The 23,301-nt window shown below is 58.3% G+C and overlaps 6 protein-coding genes across 6 annotated transcripts; 4 read left to right on the top strand and 2 right to left on the bottom strand.

The window, feature by feature from the left end:
* Positions 1-175: 175 nt before the first annotated feature.
* Positions 176-926, bottom strand: SPBR_05276 (ubiquitin-conjugating enzyme E2 N; the record flags this gene model as incomplete). Its single annotated transcript, XM_040763553.1, has 4 exons — positions 176-360; positions 443-574; positions 663-751; positions 874-926. The coding sequence occupies 4 exons, from the start codon at positions 924-926 to the stop codon at positions 176-178; spliced, it is 459 nt and encodes a 152-aa protein (XP_040615364.1).
* Positions 927-1,784: 858 nt separating this feature from the next.
* Positions 1,785-8,170, top strand: SPBR_04536 (WD repeat protein; the record flags this gene model as incomplete). The annotated part of the gene is made up of 2 exons (XM_040762813.1): positions 1,785-1,957; positions 2,041-8,170. The coding sequence occupies 2 exons, from the start codon at positions 1,785-1,787 to the stop codon at positions 8,168-8,170; spliced, it is 6,303 nt and encodes a 2,100-aa protein (XP_040615363.1).
* An 877-nt stretch (positions 8,171-9,047) lies between these two features.
* Positions 9,048-11,085, top strand: SPBR_04784 (nucleolar GTP-binding protein; the record flags this gene model as incomplete). Its single annotated transcript, XM_040763061.1, has 3 exons — positions 9,048-9,279; positions 9,347-10,971; positions 11,044-11,085. The coding sequence occupies 3 exons, from the start codon at positions 9,048-9,050 to the stop codon at positions 11,083-11,085; spliced, it is 1,899 nt and encodes a 632-aa protein (XP_040615362.1).
* Positions 11,086-14,392: 3,307 nt separating this feature from the next.
* On the top strand, positions 14,393-16,520 carry SPBR_04758 (uncharacterized protein; the record flags this gene model as incomplete). Its single annotated transcript, XM_040763035.1, has 2 exons — positions 14,393-14,519; positions 14,623-16,520. The coding sequence occupies 2 exons, from the start codon at positions 14,393-14,395 to the stop codon at positions 16,518-16,520; spliced, it is 2,025 nt and encodes a 674-aa protein (XP_040615361.1).
* A 909-nt stretch (positions 16,521-17,429) lies between these two features.
* On the bottom strand, positions 17,430-18,562 carry SPBR_05106 (complex I intermediate-associated protein; the record flags this gene model as incomplete). Its single annotated transcript, XM_040763383.1, has 2 exons — positions 17,430-18,409; positions 18,484-18,562. 2 exons carry the CDS (start codon positions 18,560-18,562, stop codon positions 17,430-17,432), a joined length of 1,059 nt encoding a protein of 352 aa, XP_040615360.1.
* Positions 18,563-19,229: 667 nt separating this feature from the next.
* Positions 19,230-21,755, top strand: SPBR_04695 (uncharacterized protein; the record flags this gene model as incomplete). Its single annotated transcript, XM_040762972.1, has 1 exon — positions 19,230-21,755. One exon carries the CDS (start codon positions 19,230-19,232, stop codon positions 21,753-21,755), a length of 2,526 nt encoding a protein of 841 aa, XP_040615359.1.
* Between the last annotated feature and the right edge of the window lie 1,546 nt (positions 21,756-23,301).

Here is a 23,301-nt window from a genome sequence, read left to right as displayed (position 1 = left end):
AATGTAGAAAAGCAAGCCGTAGATCTAGCGGCCAATCGGTCGGCTCGTTGGTAACGATATACAATAGGCCGCATTCTCGCGGCAGCCGCAGAGCAGTTACCGAAGCTTCTGCCGTCGTCCATGGACGACTACGCTCGACTCGCCAGCTAGGGGGGGTTTCTGGACAACCAGCATCCTATTGCTCCTGGGGCATCGCATACTGCTTCGTCCACAGCCGTGCCGTTTCTACGGCGGCCTTCTCGTCCTCCTTCCATGCCTTGGCGACATCGGGCGCGAGCGGGTCGTCGGGGTTCGGGGCGCCGAGCAGGGCCTGGATCGAGAGCAGAATGGTGCGGATTTGGAGAGCAGGAGACCAGTTATCTGAGAGCGGAGGAGTTAGTATGCTATGTCTCTGCTGCCATACCGACTCCAAAAAAAAGTCAAGTCAGGAAACGAGGCCTACTCTTCAACACGTCCAGGCAGATACGGCCCAGCTTGTCGACGTTGGGATGGTACAGCTTGGTCAGGAAGCGGATCTTGGGCGGCGTCATCGGGTAGTCGTCGGGCAGGAACAGCTCCAGCTTGAACACGCCACCTGTGGAAAGGAAGAGCAGTCAATAAACGATATTCCAGACAAAGATATGACAAAGATATCTCGGGGCCGGGGGACGATAGACACTCACCCTCGTACGGAGACTGGGACGGGCCATGGATCTCGACGTCAAAATACCGAAGGTTGTCAGAGTGAGGAACGGCGCTGATACCGGGTACACTGTAGACGAAGGAAGTCACATGGTCAGCGTCATAAGTTGTCTTGACATTCACAGGCCATTGTCGAGGCTGGCCACGCGATGTCGGCCGGCTGCGCCGGTTGCGCAGAAGAGGCGAACTTACGGCTCGGCCATCAGCCGCTCCGTCTCCTTGATAATTCTCTTTGGCAGGGCCATGACGTGCGACTGTGAGGATATCGGTGGTCGCGTGGAAGCGGATAGTCGCGTGTCGTGTGTTGCAGCGTTGAGACGAGGCAAAAAGCACGTTTTCGTCGGGCTGCGTTTGGCGGAAGAGGCGGGGTTGCCAGTGCGGTACCTCTTTGGTATGGTCTTTCTTTTGCAGTACGCTTGCGAGCGATGTGTCGTCTGCTGCTGCTGACGTTGTCGTTTCTGCTGTTGTGGTGTAGTTGGGAATATTGTAGAATCACAAAGCAATGTTTTGTCCATTCGTTTTGTTTGATCGCGAGGAAAGAGGGTAGCGAGGTTCGCTAACGGCGCACCAACTCCGTCCAACTGCGCCCCACAGGAGGGAGAGACAGGCACAGGCTGGTCAGAGCACAAGGCTCCCCACCATGCGTGCGTTTTGGAACGAGCCCCACACCTGTAGGTTCCCAGTCGGGTCACCTGGGATTTGCATTGTGCCTTGTGCAGGCGCTGGAAAATGTACAGTGCGAACAAGATGACAACTGAGGAGCTACCTGTGAGATGCTCCATCGCTCCCTTAAATGCCCACTGCACTGTCATGGACAGTGTGTGGAATATCTTCCACACAGTCCGACTTAGTGCTCTTGCTGTAAAAGGAAAGCTCCCCATTCTACGAATAAGTATCCCGTCGCGAACTTCAGCAATCTGAAGCTGTCGACAACCGTCCAAATCGACACGCGACCTCTTCACCCTGACAACAAAAGCACATCCCCTACAGCCACCTGTCTGCCGCCGCACGTCCCCGACACGACACCCCGGGCGATGGACACTCCAAACTAAGCCCTGGTCCGTCTCCTGCGAGCAGCGTCCCATTCGGTCGCATCGGCAGCCATGGCGTCCGATCTCGACGATTCGGACGGCTCCGACGACTCGCTGCACCGGACCAAGATCATAAATTCGGCCTTTGACAGCGATAGTTTCGACTCCGATGGCACGATTCACGTCGAAGGCCTTGTCGGGTCGGCGACCATCTCACCCTCGGGCCGCGATGTCGCATTAGCATCGTGAGTTTTGTAGTGCGAGTTTTGCACTGCAACATAGCCCAGCTCCCCATTCTACACACAATCTAACTCTGAACGTCTCTCAGCCCCGACGGCCTAGCCATCATCGATCTTGACTCGCCCTACAATGCCCCACGGCGGGTCAAGAGCCACGGCATGCCCTGGCTCGTCGTTGACGTGCAATGGTCGCCCTTTGCGGCCCGCGACTATTGGGTCGCCTCGACGGCCAACCACTGTTGTCTCGTTTGGAACCTGAACCGCCCCGACGACTCCAGTGCCGGTGCCGTCGAGCACTCGCTGCGTGGCCACCGCCGCTCCATCACCGACATCAACTTCTCCGCCCACCACCCGGACATGTTGGCCACCTGCTCTGTCGACGGCTATGTGCATTGCTGGGACCTGCGTCGGCCCAGCACGCCGGCTCTGACGTTCATCGACTGGGTCGCCGGTGCCACGCAGGTCAAATACAACCGCCAGGACGACCATGTCATTGCGTCGTCGCACAACCGCTGCGTTCACATCTGGGACGACCGCAAGGCGTCTCTGCCACTGCGCACCATCGAAGCGCACACGTCGAAAATCTACGGCCTGGACTGGAACCGGACAAACAGCACGTCGTTGGTGACCTGCTCGCTCGACAAGACCATCAAGTTCTGGGACTACACCGTGCGTGGCGCAAACGACGGTGCCAGCAGCTTTGACGGCAACAGCGTAACACCCATGGGTACTCTCGGCCCCATCAACGAAGACGACGTGCCCGAGCGTATCATCAAGACAAGCTTCCCTGTCTGGCGCGCCCGTCACACACCCTTTGGTGGTGGCCTTCTTGCAATGCCGCAAAATGCGCCGGGCAACCTGTACCTCTACGACGCCCGGCCGTCTGCCATGCTGGCCGCCGAGGACCCCGCGACCTTGAACGATCCCGTCGCCGTTTTCCCGGGCCACGGCCACCACAAGGTCAAGGAGTTTTTGTGGCGCTCACGGGGTGGCATCGAAGACGGCCTCGACAACCGCGACTTCCAGCTCGTGTCCTGGGGCGAAGACAACAAGCTGCGTCTCAGCCGCCTCGACGGCAACGACCTGGGCACTGTAGGCTACCAGCGTGGCCGCCCTGCGCCCAAGAACCTGAATATCACGCGCAGGGGCGCCTCCTACAAGACCTTCCGCATCCTCGAAGACATTGGCGACTATGAGAAACGAAGCGCTACTATGAGCAGCCTTCGACCTGGCAGCCATAGAGGAACGGTCTCCTTGCCGGCCAGCCAGGGCGTAAGCCGACGGCCATCGCCCACGCCAGAGGACGATCACCACCACCACCATCACCATCATCACCACGGCCACGGCTATAGCCATAGCCAAAGCCATCACCACAACAACCTTCACAGGCATCAACAGTCCCGCCATCACAGCCACCAGCACCCGCCAGAACCACCCACCAAGGGCTCGTCTCCGTCTCTGCCCCCGCCGCGCTCGCTCTCCAGCAGCAACATTATGCGCGACGACGTCGCATCACCAACGTTGACGCCACAGCGAGGCAAGTTCGAGCAACGGCCTTCATGGAGGAACCCGTCGATGCGCGCCACCCAAGTTGCGGGAGCGAAGAACCCGGACCAGAGCAACGTGCAGCTCGACTGGATGAAGGGCGTCTCCATGAACAAGCGCAAGACAAGCACCGAGCCGGCCCTCACGTCGAGCCAGGAGCAGCTCTTGGACTCACAGTCTCTCGATGCGCAACGCAAAGTCTCGACCGACTCGGCCCTGTCTTCGCCCCTGCAGATGTCCACCCATGACGCATCCATCTCCATGAGCAGCGATACCAACAACGAGCCCGAGTCCATACAGGAGGAGATTGTGCGCATCACGGACAAGCTTCCGCGCGTCAAGTGGGAGGAACTCGACATGGACAACTTGACCCTGGTCGCCTCTCTGAAAGGGCCATGGGGCGGCGACAGCCAGACTGTGTTTATCAAAGTTCGCGTCATGGTGCCGCCCGGCTATCCCAGCGCTCGTTCGCCGCGCTTCTATATCGAGAACAGCTCGCTTGTTCCTGAGGCCACGCAGGAGAAAATTGCAGCGGACCTCTTTATGCTGACGGCCGAGTATCTGAAGCGACGGAGCAACTGCTTACTCGTTGCGTTCCGCTACCTGCTCGGCGAGGTCGACCTACAGAGCAGTCTGGCTCTTCTCAACCGCGCCCTGACGAACCCCCGACTGGTCAACGACGAGAGCGCCTCGTCCTCGTCGAGCGACGACGACGACGATGACGTGGAGACCGCCAGGAATGCCTTCCTGTCGCCCATCCAAGCCATCGGTTCCGAGATCATGATTGGCCCCATGCTGCCCCTGCCGCCGCCGCCGCCGCCTCGGAGCTGTGGTGCCGTCTTCACGCGGGACGGCCGCATCGTCACCTTCTTCCTCACCAAAGCCGGCAAAGCTAGTGCCAAGATTATGTTTGAAGCCCCTTCCCCTCCGACACGCGACGAGCTCGCCGAGCTCGAGCAGCCCGTCTTCATCGGCTTTGGAAAAGTTCTCCCGCCACGCTCGCGCACCCGTGGCTCGTCGCGGCGGCAGGTCGAGGGCGCCGAGTGGCACGACGGTTCGTCGTCCTCGGATGAGTCCGACTCGTCTTCTTATTCGGACGGATCGTCCGGCTCGTCATCGTCGTCGTCGTCAGGGGATTCATCGAGCTCTCGTAACCACTATTCGCCAACCAACCTGATGGATCCGTGGAGCACAAACATGGGCTTCCAACGTCGCATTGTCCGCAGCGGAAAATCGGACCGCAAGAGACAAGCCAGCGAATTTGACGACAACGATAGCGACTCGCTCGCCCGGTCGGGCACGCTCGACCCCGGCCTGCCCGTGGGGCCCAAGAGCACCGTTGCCATCGAAGACATGCGGCCGTACCTACCGTCCAAGCGCGATCTGGCTCGTGATTATGCCATCTTTGGCGACGGCGCCGACGTCTGCCAGCACAATGCGCGCGTGGCTGAAAAGTACGGCGAGGCCGACCTCGCCAACATCTGGCGCTATGCGGCCCTGCTGCTCAAGTCGGATGTGCCGCTGCGACTGGCGTCCATGTACGACGACTCTGGCCAGCGCAAAAAGTCCATCCTCGTCATCGCCCGCGAGGCCGTTGCCGATGCGAACAACCACGACACGGACAACGATGCGCCAGACCAAAGTCTTCTCATCCCAAAGTCACGCTCTCGCGACACGTTCTCAGGTCGTGTGAAATGGGGCCTGCATCCATTGGCCCGTGACTTTGTCGACGACCTCTTCGATTACTTTGAGCGACTGGCCGACATCCAGATGCTCGCCATGCTGTCGTGCGTCTTTGGCGAGTCCTTTGAAGAAGACAGCGTGGCTTACGCCGAGTCACACTTGTCAAAATCCGACACACCACTTCCTATGAAGGCCCCTTCCTTCTCGCTCGACTATGTTCCCACGACTCGAGGCCATTTCAGCGCGGCACCACCGCCCCGTCTTGTCCTGTCCGGCGCCAGCACACCCGGCGGCTTCGGCTCCGGCAGCAACGGCAACAGCATGCCCCCGGCACCGGGCGCTGTCGTCTACGACGGATCGATTGACCCGGACAATGACTTTGACGATGAGTTTGACGACTATGAATATGACACGGTCATGTGGGGCAACGGCACGCATGTGAACGGCCTCTCACAGAACAACTCGTACTCTGGTGGTGAGACACCGCCAAAGTGGCTAGTCGGCAGCGCTCCTAACGGCGGCAGTGGCACCGGGAGCGGTATGCTCTCGTCGTCTCCCCTGTTTGGTGCTGCAGCCGGCCGTTTCTTGCGCCGGGGCAACAATGCGGTCGTGTCGGCCATTGCTGCCGGCATCCCGCAGACACTGACCACTCTCCTGTCGTCCTCACCCAACGATCGTAGCGATGGCGGCCCCGTCCCCGTGTCGACACCACCAGCGTTGTCCCGGCGCCAGTCCTTCTTCGACTCGGCACCCCCGTCCCAACGGCCGTCTCCACAAGCCCGCTCCTCGTACCTTGGTGCCAACCTTCACGGCGGCCAGGCAGAGAGGTTGCAAAACAGACAGCAGCAGCCGCCTCCGCAACAGCAGCAAGACCCGCTTGTCCTTCACTCGCAATCAGCGCACCGCGACATACCCTTCCCAACATCCGTCTCCCAGCGGCTCCTCGGCGTGTCAACGTCGACATCACCCCGAAACACGTCCGCTCTCGGCAAGCTCTCGTCACTGTCCTCCTCCCCCCAAGACCAGGCTCCAATCCGCAAACGACCGAGCCCCGCCGAGACCATTTTTAGCAACTTGACGGCAGGCAACCTTACTTGGGCGGCCTCCGCCTTGTTCGGCGGTGGCGGCGGTGGCAATGGTGCCAACAGTGGCGGTAGTGCGGGCCCTTCCACCGAACCCGGGACGGCGGCGACGTCGGTCTCGGACGAGGGCCGCCGCCGCGAACAGGCCATTGCGGATGCTGCCGCCAACGCTGTGGCCAAGGGTGTCAAGGCGCAGGCGGAAGCAGCAGCGTCCAACATGGTCGCCGTCGACGTGCTCGTGCGCACGTACAACGACCACCTCTTTGACGATGACGGCTGGATGGTGGCATCTCTGCTGGGCGGGAAGCGTCGCCGCCGCCTGTACGCGGAATACCGGTACGCCTACTCGGAACTGCTGCAAGTATGGTCGGAACCTCTAGCACGCCTCGAGGTCCTCAAGTTCAACGTCCTGCGGGAGGATGCCATGAAGGCGGCGGCCGCCCGCAACGACGACGACGTCAATACCAATGCCATCGACGCGGACGGCACCAATGCCAACACCAGCGCCAACGCCAACGCCAACGCCAACGCCAACGCAGACGAGGATGCTTGTCTGCCGTCGGCATCGCTGGGCAACAACACCAAGCACGACCGGCTCTTGGCCGTGCGTAACTCTGGCCGCGGCCTCGATGCCGTTGGCATCTGCGAATACTGCGAACTACAGCTTGAGCCGCTCGAATACGATTCCCGCGCCGCACTGACGGTTTCCAGCGGCGTGGGCAGCAAACTGGGCGGTGCCGTCGGCGTCTGCCGCCGCTGTCGCCGCGCGCGGTCGCAGCTGCGCTGCGTCTACTGCACCGAACCCGTCGACGCCATCTACATGCCGTGCTTTGGCTGTGGCTGCGCCAGCCATCCGCGCTGTCTTCGGGCGTGGTATGACGCCGGCGAGCGCCTGTGCCCGGCCGGTGACGAGTGCGATTGTGCAGAGGAAGCGACGTCCGGCCGCATCGAGAGCTGGACGGCCATGCAGGCGCAGCTCGCCAGTGGCGAGGGGGTGGGCCTGGCACATGGTGGTGCAGGCAACGTCAGCCATTTGCCGTCGACCAGTGCGGACGCGGTACAGCAGCCGGCCGAGCTCGCGAGCACCAAGTCGCGCGGTCTCATTGCCCAGGCCCGGCGGTCAGCGCACTATGCCTCGTCGTCGTCGTCGGCCATGCTCGTGTCGCCATACGGGCAGCACTACCATGCCGACGGCGAGGGCCATGCCAGTCCCCGCGGCGGCAAGAACAGCAATCGCGCCAGAAGCATGCGCCATGTCTCCCTGTCGTCCTCGTTGGGCTACTACGACGACCCCAACGACGTGTTTGGCAACAACATGCTGGGAGCCGATTCCCTGGGCCGGGGCGGTTCAGGTTCAGGTTCAGGTTCAGGTGCTGCAAATACCACCAGCGACAACACCACCAAACCGCCCGTCACGACGACGACCAACAATACGGGCGGCGGTGGTTTCTGGGGCAGCAACCGCCGGTCCAAGCCGGCTTCGTCGGGCCTCCGCCAGCAGCTGCAGCAGCAGCAGATGGAGTACAAGCAACAGAGCGGTGGATCGCAGAGACAAACCAGCATGCAGCACGACGCCCGCCATGCACGACGGGGCCGGAACCAAGAGCAACAGCAGCAGCAGCAGCAGCAATCCTCACCTCATACACCCGAGACGTCGTCCCAGGGCGGTAGCCTCGTCTCCTCTGCAGGTCCCTCTGGTGGAGAAAGCCAAGCCGCGTCGTCCGCCTCGACCAGCGGCGGTGGCGGCCCCTTGTCGGCAGCGCGTCTGAGCCTCTCCAGCCGACTGCTGCGGAGCTCTGCGCTGCGTCGGCAGGCGGCGTCCAGCAGCCCGTCCAGCAGCACCGCCGGCGATCCGAGCGGCAAAGACAACGGCCATGAGGCTAGTGACAGCCCTCATGCGTCACAGTAGTCGATGCTCGGTCTCGGGTGTCAACACTCCATTTTTTTTCAATGCATTTTTGTTTTATTTGATCATTCAGTCAGCGGGTGATGCGGACAGGGCGTTCTGCTATGCGATATGTTCTACGATACCTTTGTGTGTTTCGCACCTGTTTTCTCTTGTTGTATTAGTATATTGTACAATAATAATTTTACTGGAACAATTGTTTCCGGGAATGTGAATGTTCATGTATAAAATTTCTTGTTCTAAGAATAATAGTTGAAACCCCTTAATATGAGTCTCAAATAAGTTACCCAAGTCTTTAAAAAGTCCACATCTTACTATTAGATAGCCCTCGTAAAGATCCAACCTGAAGGGAAAGAGATGACTTGGAAGAATATCATGTGAGTGATTTGCAAGACCAATTCTCGTTGACAAAACGTTAAATTGATCTCAGGCTCAAAAGCAGTCCAGGACGGTTTGGAGCTCGTGAGGCTACGACTTCGACAGGACGACATACTTTGGCGGTGAAGGATAAAGTGGCGCTAGTCCGCGATAGGACGATATTCCTAGCGAGCAGCCGCGTGCCAGGTGGCAGGCTTTACACGCGACACCTGGCAGGCAAACCACTTTAATAGGTGGTCCACACAAAGGTCTCCACTTTATTTTCCCTCCTCCCCGCCAAAAGTTTTCTGAACTTTTTTAGATTTTTTTTTGCACGGCAGAACTTGACCATTTTTTTGTTGGACCCTCACCCTCGCCGACTTTTCGAGTTCGACGACGACCACCTGGCGTTTTCGACTTCGGCTCCCTCTTCGACGTCGTCGACCACGCTGTCTCAAGGGCACATTTTTACACAGCCGCACAATCACCCACACAGTCGACATCTCGAATCATCGCTTTCACAATGCGGACATCCTGGAAAGACATCCCGCCGGTGCCGACGCAGGAGGAGTTTGTCGACATCATCCTGTCGTCGACGCAGCGGCGGCTGCCGACCCAGATCCGTGCGGGCTTCAAGATCTCGCGTATCCGGGCGTTCTACACCCGCAAAGTCAAGTTCACGGCCGAGGCCTTTGCCGAGAAGCTGACGTCGATCATCACGACGTTCCCCCGTCTGGCCGACCTGCACCCATTCCGTAAGTTGCCTCTCACTGCCAGTTCTCTTCTCGGACCGTACTGGGGCGTAATGCTAACTCCTCCCAGACAGCAGCCTGTTCAACGTCCTGTACGATGCCGACCATTACAAGATCGCCCTGTCGCACCTTTCGGGCGCCAAGAACACCATCGAGACGATTGCCCGTGACTACGTGCGTCTGCTCAAGTACTCGCAGTCGCTGTACCAGGCCAAGACGCTGAAGCGTGCGGCGCTGGGCCGCATGTCGACGCTCATGCGCCGCCTCAAGGACTCGCTGGCCTACCTGGAGGAGGTGCGCCAGCACATTGGCCGCCTGCCGTCCATCGACCCCATGACCCGCACGCTGCTCGTGTTCGGCCTGCCCAACACGGGCAAGTCCAGTTTTGTGCGCAGCGTCTCGCGCTCCGACACCCCTGTCGACTCGTACGCCTTCACGACCAAGAGCTTGTTCTGCGGCCACTTTGACTACGACTACCTGCGGTACCAGGTGATTGACACGCCCGGTGTCGTCGACAAGCCGCTCGAGGACATGACCACGATTGAGATGCAGTCCATCTCGGCGCTGGCCCACATCAACTGCGCCGTGCTCTTCTTCCTGGACCCCTCGGAAAACTGCGGCTACCCGCTGGAGACGCAGTGCGCGCTCTTCAAGAGCCTGGCGCCCATCTTCGCCCAGCGCTCCGTGTACCTGGTCAGCAACAAGTCGGACATTCTCCGGCTCAGCGACCTGGACCCGGCGGCCCGCGCCCAGATCGACGGCCTCGCGCAGGCGTCACACGTCGTGGGCACGCTGGAGCTGTCGTGCGCGACGGGCGAGGGCGTGACGGAGCTCAAGAAGACGGTGTGCAGCACGCTGATTGCGGACCGTGTGGCCAAGAAGATGACGGCGGCACAGGCGTCGGCCGGCAAGGAGGGCACGCGCGGCGAGGCGGTGCTGCGCCGGATCCACGTGGCGTACCCCAAGGACGCCGAGGGCAACCCGCTGCCGCGCGGCGAGGTTGTGATCCCCGACACGATCAAGGCGCACCGCGCCAGCAAGAGCACGGGGGCGGCGGCGGCGCCGCCGACCGTCAGCCGCGAGAAGCAGCTCGAGGCCGAGCAGGGCGGTGCCGGCGTGTACAACTTTGACATGCGCCGCGACTACGTGGGCATCGACCCGGAGCACCAGCACGACCGCATGCCGGAGATCAAGAACGGGCAGAACGTGCTGGACTTTTACAGCCCGGACATTGTCGAGAAGCTGGCGGCGCTGCAGGCCGAGGAGGCCAAGCTGATTGAGGAGGGCTTCTACGACTCGGACTCGGGCGAGGGCGACGACGGCGACGAGAACTTTAGCGACGAGGAGGATGTCCTGGCCAAGGCGGCCATCATCCGCGAGAAGCTGGCGCTGATCCGCAACGATTCGAAGCTGCGCAAGCGGTCGCTCAAGAACAGCGCGTTCCTGCCGCGCTCGGCTCTGTCGCGGGCGGCGGACCACAAGAACGCGGTGCGCGGCCGCGACGGCGGCGCCGACGACAACGACGACGACGACGACGAGATGATGGACGTCGATGCCGACGAGGCCATGGACGAGAAGGTGCTGCAGGCCGTCAAGACAGCCAAGCTCAAGAAGTTGGGCCAGAAGACAATGAACCGGCATGCCCGGCAGGGCGAGGCCGACCGGCACATTGCGCCGTCGCTCACAAAGCATTTGGTATGTAGCCTGCCTTTTCTCTCCGTTCTCTATTTCTTTTCTGTTTTGGGCATCCACTAACACACCATGCAGCTGGTTGGCAAGCGTGGCATGGGCAAGACGAACCGTCGTTGATCCGATCGCTTGGACCTTTTCACGATGTTTGAGTTTTTCAGATACATCTTTTTTTGGGTTGTACTTCTTGCTGGCTTTTTTATTCTCCTTCGTTTTTGTTATAGAAACCCTCGTGGGACATCAAGCACACGGGACGGCGACACGACAACATTAGGCGTTATGTTTTTATGTTTATGTTTTGCCCATCCTCTTTCAAAAGCAATGCCACAACGATACGATATTCACCTTAACGAATTGCCTAGAGTGCCTTGCTTGGATGTCTCGTACTCTATGTTTATAATATCACGTGTGCTGCACCCTCGAAGAATTTGCGCACCTTTGGACTACTGTTGTGGAACGACAAATCATCTGCAAGTACTTCGTACGACGCGCGACGTTACTGAATGACGGTACACGTCACTGTCCGTCTTGATTCGTGTCGTGCAGACGTGCTTTACGGACGAAAGACGGAGAGTGACAGGGCAGCATAACACCAGCCGCTATCCTGGTCCCGGCCTGCATCTGCCCTGTCAAACTGCCCTTTGTCTTGTCTCGTGCCCTGTGTCTCGTGTATATCTTGGCCTTTTCAATGAGACATTAAATCGTATAGGGGGAACGAGGACACAGAATGCGCATTTTGTACCCCATATATGATCGTATTCGGGCGTCCATTGAAACGCTGCAACATTGAACCACTGAGACGCTGGAGAAGCGTTGGACATACAAAGTGGCGCGGCTGCCCAAGCTCGGATCACGACAGTCTGCTTGGATGGAATGTCATAAATCCAAAAAAGTGTCGAATCGAGACAAAATAGGAACCATTTTTGTTGACAGCGTCGTATTCGCGCATCTCGGACGTTGGCTGTGGGTTGCCAGCCTCTTCCTCTTCCAGCCTTCCTTTTGCCGTCGTTAGGCCACGAAGCTCTACAGACAAGCTTAGGTTCTGACCAAGGCGCGCCGGACACCTACGGGCCAGGGTGCCCCTGTAAAATGGCTGGAGGGAGGTCACTCTGGTGCAGCGTTTACGTCTCCTGGTCTCCTATGCTGTTGCTTTTTTTAGGTGGCAATATGCTTCTTTATTTTTGGTGCGTAAATTTTGCAGCGCTATCCCACGCTATCCCAGGTGAAGGCACGCTATCCTGTCTCGATCTGACAAAGGTGGCGGGCGATTGCAAACCCCGATCAATGGCGCCGTTTAGGTTTGGAGTCGCCTGCTGCTTGTTTTCTTTGGCGGCGGGGCTGACAGAGCCCAGCCGAGCCAGTCTCCAGTCTTTTCCAAGCGGACATCCAAGAACAGAAAAAGCGGGGATTCGATGTCTCTGATCGGATTTCTCGATTTTGCACCGCAAACGAAACGAGAAACAGAAGAAAAGTACGATTCGTACGATAGACGAGACGGTCAAACAGCGCGACGTCGGGATCGGCAGCCACTATAATGGACAACAGTGAGCCGCAAAACAACCAAGGCAGAGGCGTGTTGGTAACGGACGATTTGAACAGTGCCGTTCCTCCACGCCAGTCTAATGACGTACGACGGCCATATTTGTTGAAGACTACAACATACATCAAATAGTGTACGGCGTAAGACATACGAAAGCGGCTGCTGATCTTTGGTCGGGCGCTCGCACGGCCGACGATGGGATGACGACGTTTTCTGCGTTGCGGCACATAGAAGACACTGTGGGACTCCCCGCAGGATCGGTTTCTGCAGAGTCACTGGAATGGAACTCTGCCCAGCAAGAAAAGCACCCCATAAGAGCAAGAACAGGGCAAACAGAAGCGGCAAGTCCGCCGTCCGCGAATGCTCGGTGTGGAGAGTGTTGTGCGAGGAAGCCGGAAAGAACGAGGCGAGCAGGCAAGGTGTACGATTACAGAGAACAGAAACAAGCAAACATGTCTCCACTTTCCATCCGGCGCAGACGCAGCCAGTCCCTCAGGCCCTTTTGTGCCTTCCTTCGCAGCCTGCCCCCTGGGAATAATTCATCGAATGACAGCATGCCAAGACAAACAGCGGAGCATACCAACAATACTTTGGGCCCCACAAACTGGCTTGCTTTGGTATGAGTGCTTTTCTCGTATTGAGCTGATGTATTTCGTACAGAATACTGTTCTGAGAGCAATGAGACTACTGGGTATGCGAGTATGTTGTTCTCCTACGGGTTTGGAGACCATCTCCCCTATGGCAAACTCGTATTATTGTAAATGGCGGGAAGGACTGAATAGGGAAGCCTCGAGTCTTGGCGCTGCTGGTTGCCCACTTTCGGTCATGCTCAATTGGGTTGCGCCTCCCACATTTTGGCTCCTTTTCATCCCGTCATTTCCGTTCCTGCCTGCCATGCTTCCTACACCTGCCCACGTTTACTGGTCTTGCCAGCTCTTGCCCTCTATGACGATGGCTGAAATACACTGAACCCACCTCACTCCTTCGCTCCTTCCACGGCCAACCCGGGCCCGCCTTGCATTGTACAATGGCAACACTTCTCCTACAGCAAACAGCAAGAACTCACGTAGAGAGCCGATGCTAGCGGGCAGCTCCTGCCTCGTTCGTTCTGCGTAGTTATGCAAGCGGAGAGCGTACCATCGCACCTGCCCCGATGGTATCAGTTTCTCGTATCGTGTGCTGGGAGGGACCTTGTCCTCATGCCGGGCAACGACGACCAGGCTTCCCCATAATATCTCACCAACTTCCCGTATTCCACAGCTTTTTTATGTGGGCCTCGCAAGACGGTCCATGTAAGTGCCCAACCGACTATGGGATCGCGCTGTAGTGCGCCTCCACGTAATGCATGGTGTGTGCTTGTGCTTTGTGTACTTGTATACGAGAAATCGACAGCAGGAGCAGGCTGCAGGTGTCGCCGGTCGTGACCGCCACACGAGTACCCCGAACTCTTTGACGTTGACTAAGGCCAAGCAAGAACCAACTTCCCTAGCCGTGCTCGCCTTCCTTCCTTTTCTGTCTCATTCGTCCTTTTCGAATGTTTTGTTCTTTTTTCTATTTTCTTAATATCCATCTCGAATTCGAATTTCCAGAATTCCTTTTGCTTTTGTCGACTTTTGCGCCATTGTTTCTTTCCTACCCTGCAGGGCGTCTTTCTACTCCGCACTGCACCATCTGTCCGTCGCTAGACTGTCGGTCGCTTGAGTGGCTCTGGCTTACACGGCTTCATGGCGCCCTGAAGCTGCAAAACAAGCATCTCGACGACATTTTCTCATTCTTCTCATGACTACACCAAGTAATCCATTAAGCAGACCCCGGTTCGCTTCGACCAGCAGCAGGACGACGTGCACGAACTCATAGACAGTCGCGCACTCCGCTCGCGCCTTCATCATGGCGGCTCTTCGCGGAAGCCAAGGCCGTGGACGGCTACACCGGTCGCTCGACGCCTTGGCCACCTCGGCGCTGCTTCTTTTTTCCACAACGGCAGCCGCCTACAATCTCGATACGTCGTCGACAGGTATGTCCCAGCCTGCAAATGTGCCACCTATCATAGTAAATGGCATGCGAGAGTTATGCGCTTCGGGGTGGCACAGCATAGTGCTGACATTTGTAACAACCAGACTCGATCAAGAGCGTGGCCAACTCCATGGCCGAAGACATGCTCTCATTCTACGATGGCAATAAGCCTGGCGGCACGCCCGGCTTGCTTCCCCAACCATACTACTGGTGGGAAGCTGGCGCCATGTTGGGCTCGCTCATCGACTACTGGTACTACACCGGCGACACACGGTACAATGAGCTCATTACAGATGGCCTGCTCTTCCAGGTCGGCCCAAACAACGACTACATGCCGCCCAACCAGACCCTGACCGAGGGAAACGATGACCAGGGCTTCTGGGGCCTCTCCGTCATGACCGCCGCCGAGTACAAGTTCCCCGATCCGCCAAAGGGCAAGCCTGGCTGGCTGGCACTGGCCCAGGCCGTGTTCAATACCCAGGCCGCCCGCTGGGAGGACGCCGACTGTGCCGGCGGCCTGCGCTGGCAGATCTTCAACTGGAACAACGGCTATGACTACAAGAACTCCATCTCCCAGGCCTGCTTCTTCAACCTCGCCGCCCGCCTTCTTCTTTATACTGGCAACGCCACCTACGGCGAATGGGCCGTCAAGACCTACGACTGGATGAGGCATATCAAGTTCATGGATGAGCATTACAACATTTACGACGGCGCACACATTGAGTCCGGCTGCACCGACATCACGCCGTACCAGTGGAGCTACAATGTGGGAAACTTCCTCCTTGGCTCCGCCGCCATGTACAACTACAGCGCCCTTCAAAATGATTCGAGCAACGAGGCGCTGTGGAAGGAACGCGTCGACGGCTTGCTCAACGGTTCCGCCGTATTTTTTACGACCAACGACCGGAACATCATGACCGAAGTCGCCTGCGAGCCGGTCAACCTGTGCGATCTCGACCAGCAATCGTTCAAGGCCTACCTCAGCCGCTGGATGGCCGCCACGACCAAGTGGGCGCCCTGGACCTCGACAACCATCATGCCACTGCTCAATGCGTCCGCCATAGCAGCTGCGAAGCAGTGCACTGGCGGTGACAACGGCCAGATGTGCGGCCTGCGCTGGACCGACAATGGAAAATGGGACGGCTCCACGGGCGTGGGCCAGCAGATGGCCGCCATGGAGGTCACACTCGCGAACATGATTAACAGCGTGACCGACCCGGTGACCAACAGCACGGGCGGTACCTCCGTGGGCGACCCCAACGCCGGTGGCTCCGATATTGGACGCACGCAGCCGCAATCGACGCTGAAGCCCATCAACACGGGCGACCGTGTCGGCGCGGGCATCCTGACCGCGCTCGTCTTAGCCGGCATCGTTGCCGGCGTCATCTACATGTTGGTTGACGAAACTGTCGATGCGACTCCCAAGGAACGCCTCGGCGGCTTCGTCACAGCCGTCAACAAGAATGGCAAGCGTCTGGCAAAGCGCAACTTTGGCAGCGACCACGGCGATGGACTCGGCGGCGTCATGTCTGAAAAGGGCAAGCAGCCGCGCGTGCAATCGTTCCGCGTACTCGACCGCAGCAATGGCGACCGGAGTAGTGGTTCGGACATGGTCGGCGCCGAGGGTTTCTTTGCCGGACGCCAGCACAATGTGCAGCACACAGGCGAGGTGTCGCACAATCCGGTCACTGGTCCTGTGGATCCGGAAAAGGCCGTCGGTTTTGACAGCGGCGGTGCTCCTTCGAACACGCCGGCGCACCACAGCTTCTTTTCGCCCGCCTACTTCCGCAAGCACAACGCTGGCACGAGCGAAAACAATGCCGGAAACAACGTCGCGCGCCAGGCTCGCCTGTCTCAGCCGGGACGGGCCACGCCGCTCCCGGGAGCAGGTGCTGCTGCACCGGTCGAGACCAATGCTGAGGCCACAGCCGTTCGATTCCAGCCCACCCGCAATAAGAAGCGCAACTACATCAAGCGGAAGCTGCTGCAATCCAATCAATGATGTCTCCTACTCACAGTCTCCACGCTTTTTTTTCCCCTCTCTCAAAATACATGCCCGCTTCCGCATATATGAAACCTGGGGGGGGGGGGGGGTCCTTGTGACGTACGGCCCCCGATGAGCTCATGAAAGGCTCGCGTACATATTTTTTTGACTTTGGCGCGAACGGGCTACTGTTAGCCTGTTTATTGCTTTGCCATTTCACGCCTTGCATTTTTGGATTGGGCCATTCGTTGTTTACGACCATGCTCTTTTTTATTTTTGATTGTTTTACTATACTGCCTTTGGTTTGCATACGGCGTCAAAACAAACGGGGTGGGAGGCTCAAAGGGAACATTTGTTTACATTACATCCACGTTTTTGTACTGGTCAGGGAAGGAAAGAGACTTTCCCATCGGCGTCAGGCATCGGTTTGGGATAGCAGTACGGCTTCATTACTGGGCATCGGAGACACACAACTCTGGGTAAGGCTTCGGCTTTTTGGCAACATTCATTTGGTAGTATAACTTTTGGAATACAATGTCGGTGGTCGTTTGATATTACGACCTATTTGTTCACGACTATCCTTAATTATAATTCCTCACTATTCAATACCTGCCTGGTTTGTATTTACGTGATGAGTTTTGGTTTTGGGTACGTTTTCTTCTCATGTAAAAGAAAAAGCACTGCCATATATTTTGATACATGATTGAATTATCTAACAATCAATATCAAAATTACGCCGCTGTAAAGGAGCCCATCTAACATTGACTGCGGTTGCACACAACTCAAATATTCCATGCACATCACACGGGGCGGTGACCTGGGCAGACCATGGCAAAACTGCATGACTTTGGAGGTCAAACAAATTCAAATCCAATACAAGAGAGTGACAGACAATTTTATTTATTATTTATTTTGCGTCCGTACATGCTACTGTTGCGAGTGCTCTTGCTGCGGCGGTTCCTTGTCTGTGTCCCACCGCACTGGCCGTCCCTTTTTGTTCTTCAGCGGGTGCTGTGGTTCGGACGAGGCCGACGCAGTACCTGCTACTGCGGGCGACGTGGCAGAGGCAGCCGTCGTCGCGGGTGGTGCAAACGGAACATTGGCCGTCACCTTCACCTCGCGCTCGGCACTCCGCAGCTGGTTGTGTGACGCGACGGCCGCCACCGCCTCCTCCTCGGCCGCCTGAACGGCGTGCCGCGTCTCGGCCGGCAGCTCGCTGTCGCTGTTGGCCTCGTTGGGGTTGTTCGTCGCCCACAGCCGCGCCACGCACAGCTCAAAGGGGCCCGGCACCCGGTCCGTCAGGCCCAGCCCCACCGACCGCACCTTTTGCCGCAGCAGCTCCGTCTGCGGCTCCACGACGAACCCGTGGTTCGTCCGCACAAAGTCGGACCACGGCACCACCACGGTCTCCCACTGGCCCGGACGACGCGCAAACAGGCGGTGCTGGTGCAGGTCGGTGGGCGCGACCATGGAGTCGGTCTGGACGTTGACGAGGTAGCTGCGGCCATCGGAGCGCACGCGCAGGGCCAGGTACGCGTAGGAATCGACGTCCCAGAGGGAGCGGCCAAACACGGTGGCCTGGCGGTCGGCGGTGCGCCAGGCGGCGTAGCCGGTGCGCTGGATGTCTGGGCGGCCGGCGGGCAGACGTGTGGATATGGAGCCGCGGAAGCGGAGGTAGCCGCCGGACGATGGTGTGGAGGTGGACGAGGGATGTGATGGAGACGAGGAGGATGCGGAGGTGGTTGCTTGTGGTGGTAGTGATGATGGCACCCAGTCGAGTTCTGCTGTGGAGAAGCCGCCAATCTCGTCGTCGGTCATGAGCTTGCAGTCGTCGAGGGAGGCCGGGTCGCTAAAGGCCATGAGCTCGTACGGGCCAGAGGGGCCCTTGACGCCCTCGAGGCGGATGGCTGCGAGGTGATGGGTTAGTTCCTCCACTCTGGTGGCAAGCGTTTCTGGACGCACACGGGCGCGCTCAACCTACCAATGTTGGACAGACGTTTGAGCTCGTCGTAGCTCCGACCCCAGAAGCCCTTTGAAGGGCGTATTAATGTTGCGCGCATGGTGGACTGTGCTTTGTAGAGAAATAGAAAATCGAAGAGGGACCACCGAGGTTCTAGGTCCGGGCAGTCCGGACGGGAGGCAATGTCGTCGGTCCGGATGTGGTTCGCTGTACGCTAACTGGATCGCGAGGTATGTCGACGTGGTATATCGTGTTCGACGTTGGGCCAGATTCGTCGTAAGTAGAGTCTGTAGCTTTTATGAAGTAGTGTGTGTCTGGCGTTGATTTGGATGAGGTTCAAGCAAATCGCGGGCAAGACAGACGCCCCGGTTTAAGCATATAAAACCGACTGCCGGAAAGGCGTCTCTTTGCAGAAAATCCCTGTAAAATGGCAGAGAAAAATGACCTTTATTAAATTCAGGTTAAATATAGCATCTAAATCCAGTACTCTCAAGGTTCAATTCCAATGACAGACGTCAGTTTGAAACATCTCGTTCAACCACTTCTTGTAATATGCAGATATCCGTAAGAAGGTTTACAGTGTCAAAACACGCTAGACCTATCCGGGACAGCTGCAAAACTTTTGATGTGCAAGTCGTCGCGAGAAGTTCACAACATGCCATGCTTGCATTTTGCTTCCACTGTTTTCTTCTCTATAGTCTCACAATTCACATCAACTTGCAGAAAAGGCCGATTGCGGTCTTGGGCAGTTGTGGTACTCTCCCCTTATGGTGGCCAGACGGCCGCATCTGAGCGGCATTGTGTGCCTTCAGTGCGAGTTCCGTCGGTTCCATTCGACAACGCAACGACGTCTTCCACGTTTTGTTGCGCCGACGGTCTTCGTCCATGTCCAGAGACCGGCGGCAACGTGGAACCGACGTCCTGAAGTACCGGCAAACCATCTTCCGCGAAATGCGCCGGCCTACTTCCACAGCGGGCGCGAATTGTACCAAAGCCAACTGCACTCCAACGCCGACATTCCCCTAACGAACGGCGATCTTGCCGACGAGCCACTCGACGAGCCACTCGACGAGAAGATCACAGACGCTGATGCGGAGCAGATATGGAACTCTCTGCTTGGGGAAGAGGGCGAGCCGACCGAGGCGGAGGTGTTCAGCTACATTGATGAGCTGCGACCGGCCGACGAGACGATCCTTTCTGAGAGCGCCTTTAGCAAGAGCGCCCGCGAGCTGGCCGAGGGCTTCACCGTTGCCCAACTGCTGGCCTACATCCGAAAGTACCGCAAGCCGACCACGCAGCCGACCGTATATCCGTGGGAGGTGCGGCGGCGGCCGTGGGTGCCCGATGTCTCCGGCGACGAGGCGGTGGTCGATAGCAAGATCAAGGCGATCGGGCCCGGCTCGAGCCTCTTGCTCAAGGGCTACATCCAGGCATCCATGACCAACAAGGAGCGCGTGGTCGTGCAGCTGATGCGCGAGTGCTGGGGCGTGTCGAAGCGCGAGGTGATGGAGGCGGCTGGCCGGCTCGATGTGACTGTGCAGGAGCTCGAGTTTGCACTGCTGACAGCCGGTGCCCAGACGTGGCTGCGTGACATCTCGACGGCATACTCGACCATCACCACAACCACGGCCACGGCCAGCCGCAGCAGCAGCCGCTCGCACAGCCGCAGTCAAACGCGCCACCACCGGCATATAGAGCTCCTACCCGGCCGCCAAAAGCTGCGCATCTTTGCGCCTGCATCCACAGCCGACGCCATCCTCGCCGAGATCCACGGGATGCTGTGCCAGGCCACGACCAAGCGCTTCCCGCTGGCGGACGTGGCACGGCAGGATGCTGTCATCACGCCTGCCGTCCTGCGGGCGGTCGGAGCGCTCACAGGCAGTTGGGTGCGCCTCCTGCGTAACGAGCAAGCAGCCAAGGATGACAGCGGCAAACGTTCGTCCGAAGTGGTGGTCAGCTGGGTGGCCGCGGCCGACCGAAATACCGACCTCGAAGACACGGGTGACTTGGTGTACCGACTGCTGCTGCGTGCCTTTGGGCCGACGAGCCTGCCCGCGGCGCACGCTACGAGTGTGCTCGACTACACGCCGCTGAAACGATCCAAGGCCCGGTTCCTGGCCGAGACGGATGAGAGCAGCCGCGAGACGTGGCCGTGGGAGCAGCGCCGGGGCAAATGGGCGCGATTGATCGAGCCGGCGCCACTGGATGCGTCCACGGCCCGCCAACGCGCCGCCCAGGCGACAACGACACCGAGCGAGGAGGCTCTACCCATGGCCTTCACACGGCCGACAACCTCGGCCATTGACAATCAACCAAGCCCGATGTGGTACCAAGCCAGCCGGACATCGACCGTGGCTACGTTTGGCCGGGTCCTCCACGCACAGTCGATGCATCATGCAGGGTTGCTGTTTGGTGTGGAGGGCGCCACGTCTGATATGGCACCGCCGCTGCCCGACCTGGCGCGCATCCTCTCACCGACAGTGCCACCGCTGCTTGGCCTCAGCTCTCTGGCAGACAGGGGCCCGGCACCCGCTACGGTGGAGGACAAAGCTGCAGTGCCGCCTTCCTTGGCCACGACATCCACGACAATCACCTTGCGCTTCTTGCCCGACCCCAAGACGGCACTGGCCAGCCGAGCGCCGCTTCTGGAAGTATTCCTGGACGCGGTGCCAGGCCAGCGACCCGTCTTCTCCCAGCTGCACGTTGTGACGGCAACCAACACGAGCGACGTCTTGTTCCCTACGCAGCCCGTCGATGTGCGCATCACCCAGAAGCAGTTCTTCGCCTTGCCTGGGGCGGACATACTGCCCACGGCCGATGCGGAAAGCAACAATACGGGCCTGGGGCCGCTCGTCCGCTTCCTCGACAAGTCCCAGCTCCAGCTCGATGGCGGCCAGCCAGGTGCAGCCGTTCTCGCCACGCCTCTCCGTCTCGAGGGACTGCCGCTGCCGGCCGACGTACTCCTCTCTGCTGAAGTGGACAATACTGGCGGCGCGCAGCAGCACGGGCAGGTGGCTGTGGACTACGTGTTTGCTGGCCTGGAGGTGCGCCGGCGGGTTGCCACGGCGTTTGAGGGCTGGACGGCGGCTCTGACGAGCGTCGAAGCTGGGCGTGGCGATGGACGCTGGACTGAGCTCAACCTGGCGGCAATTCCAGCCAGCTCCGTCTCGGGCTTCCCGTCTGCCGGGGATGCGTCATACGATGCCAGCAAGGCGAGCTTCCGCCAGGCAGTCGGCCATATGGTGCATGGAGACCGCGTGCAGTGGTTGATGCGTCACCGGCAGGTTGTATGAGGAGGAGAAAGGGCGGCGATTTGATGACTGGGGTTTGCTCATTCACTGTCCTTTCCCGACAACAGTCACTGTATATGTATTAGCATGGCGCGGGGTGGTGTCACATTTTGTACGATAGATCACGGTAAAGCTGCATAGTACGATCTCATAGACGGGAGCACGTTCCCATGGCGTTTTGGCAGACATTATGAAGCACCAAAATCATAAGATAAGACACTCTTAATAAATGTATATTCTCACAACCTAGTTTGCCCTGTTGCATCGTAGTTTTCTGTTCGATGACCCAGCCTCGACCCAGTATGCTGTGTCACCGGAACCACCCAGATAAGCGATGGATGGCCTCATGCGTGCTTCCTCAAGCACATCTGCGACTGTTTGGCCTTTCTGTCCTGGAACAGAGCTCGAACAAACGGCAGAGTGACTCATGCCGGCGCCACCTCATGCCTTCTGAAAACGATAACATCCGCACGACGTATTATACTCCGCTCTCCTGTGTCGAATGTCATCCGCGGGGCACCTGCCTTCCTATACTGCTCCTTTGTCGGTCTTGCTTTGTCTGTTGTCCGTCTGTAGCTTGTTGTCTGGCCTTTCGGCCCAAAATCCACAGTTGGGTATACGATGCAAAACGGCCTAGCGCCATTTTGACATTCCAAAGCCCAACGACTGTAAGACAAGCTCCTGCCTGTATGTAGTAACTACCTCCCCTTTCCTTCTTGATTTGGCAAGGAGCGAACAAGCTTTGCATGCCGCATAGAGAAGGAACGCTCCTGCTCCCGTTTTCGTGCTGGCGAGCATCGCAGCTTCTGCATTTCCATATGGAACACGCCGCGCAAGCTACATACCGCGTACAGTACTTGTAGATCGAAACCCCGAAGAATTCTCTTGAGAGTATTTCGTAACGGCATGATTATTACGACTCACCGCCCGTGTCGACCTCTCTTTTGCCCCCCGAATTAGGATGTTGCACAGTCACGGGCCAGTTGCGCCGGCGCCTCAGCTTGCCGCCCGCGCTCCTTCCTTACTTGAGTAAGTGGCGATCTGGTTGGCCTGCGAAGCACGATATGCACGATAGGCAAGAACCGAACAACGAAGCTGCTGAAAGCGGCCAATGAACTGCAGGGCGGTCGCAAAGGAAGCAACGAAATAGAGGCAGAGTGGACAGGCTGGCAGGGAAAGAACTGGGGGGCAGAAAAGTTTTTTTCCCCCTGCCTCGCATTTCTTGCGATGGCAACCGCGACCTCATGCACCAAACCCCTCTGTTTGGGCTGGACTGGCTTCCAATCAAGGAAGGAGGGGCACCTTCCCTCCACTGAAGCGGCGAAAAAACGGGAAGGGAGACACAAAATTTTTCCTTCTTAGTGTCGTTTTATTTTCTGCCAGTGGGGCACAAAGCCCTGGCAACCAACCACACCCCGCTCTTGCCTTTTATTTTTTTTTTGTTTCGCTCCAAAACCAGCCCAAAAACTCTGCTCCGCCATTCACTTGCCCATTTTCTCCCCTCCCGTCTCATATAAACCCCTCCCACGCACTTGTTTCTTTTCAAACT

This window comes from Sporothrix brasiliensis (genome assembly GCF_000820605.1).
Source record: "Sporothrix brasiliensis 5110 chromosome Unknown Cont21, whole genome shotgun sequence".
Taxonomy (NCBI): domain Eukaryota; kingdom Fungi; phylum Ascomycota; class Sordariomycetes; order Ophiostomatales; family Ophiostomataceae; genus Sporothrix; species Sporothrix brasiliensis.
The sequence above is the reverse complement of the archived record's forward strand: the minus strand, read 5'-3'. Positions and strand labels throughout refer to the sequence as shown.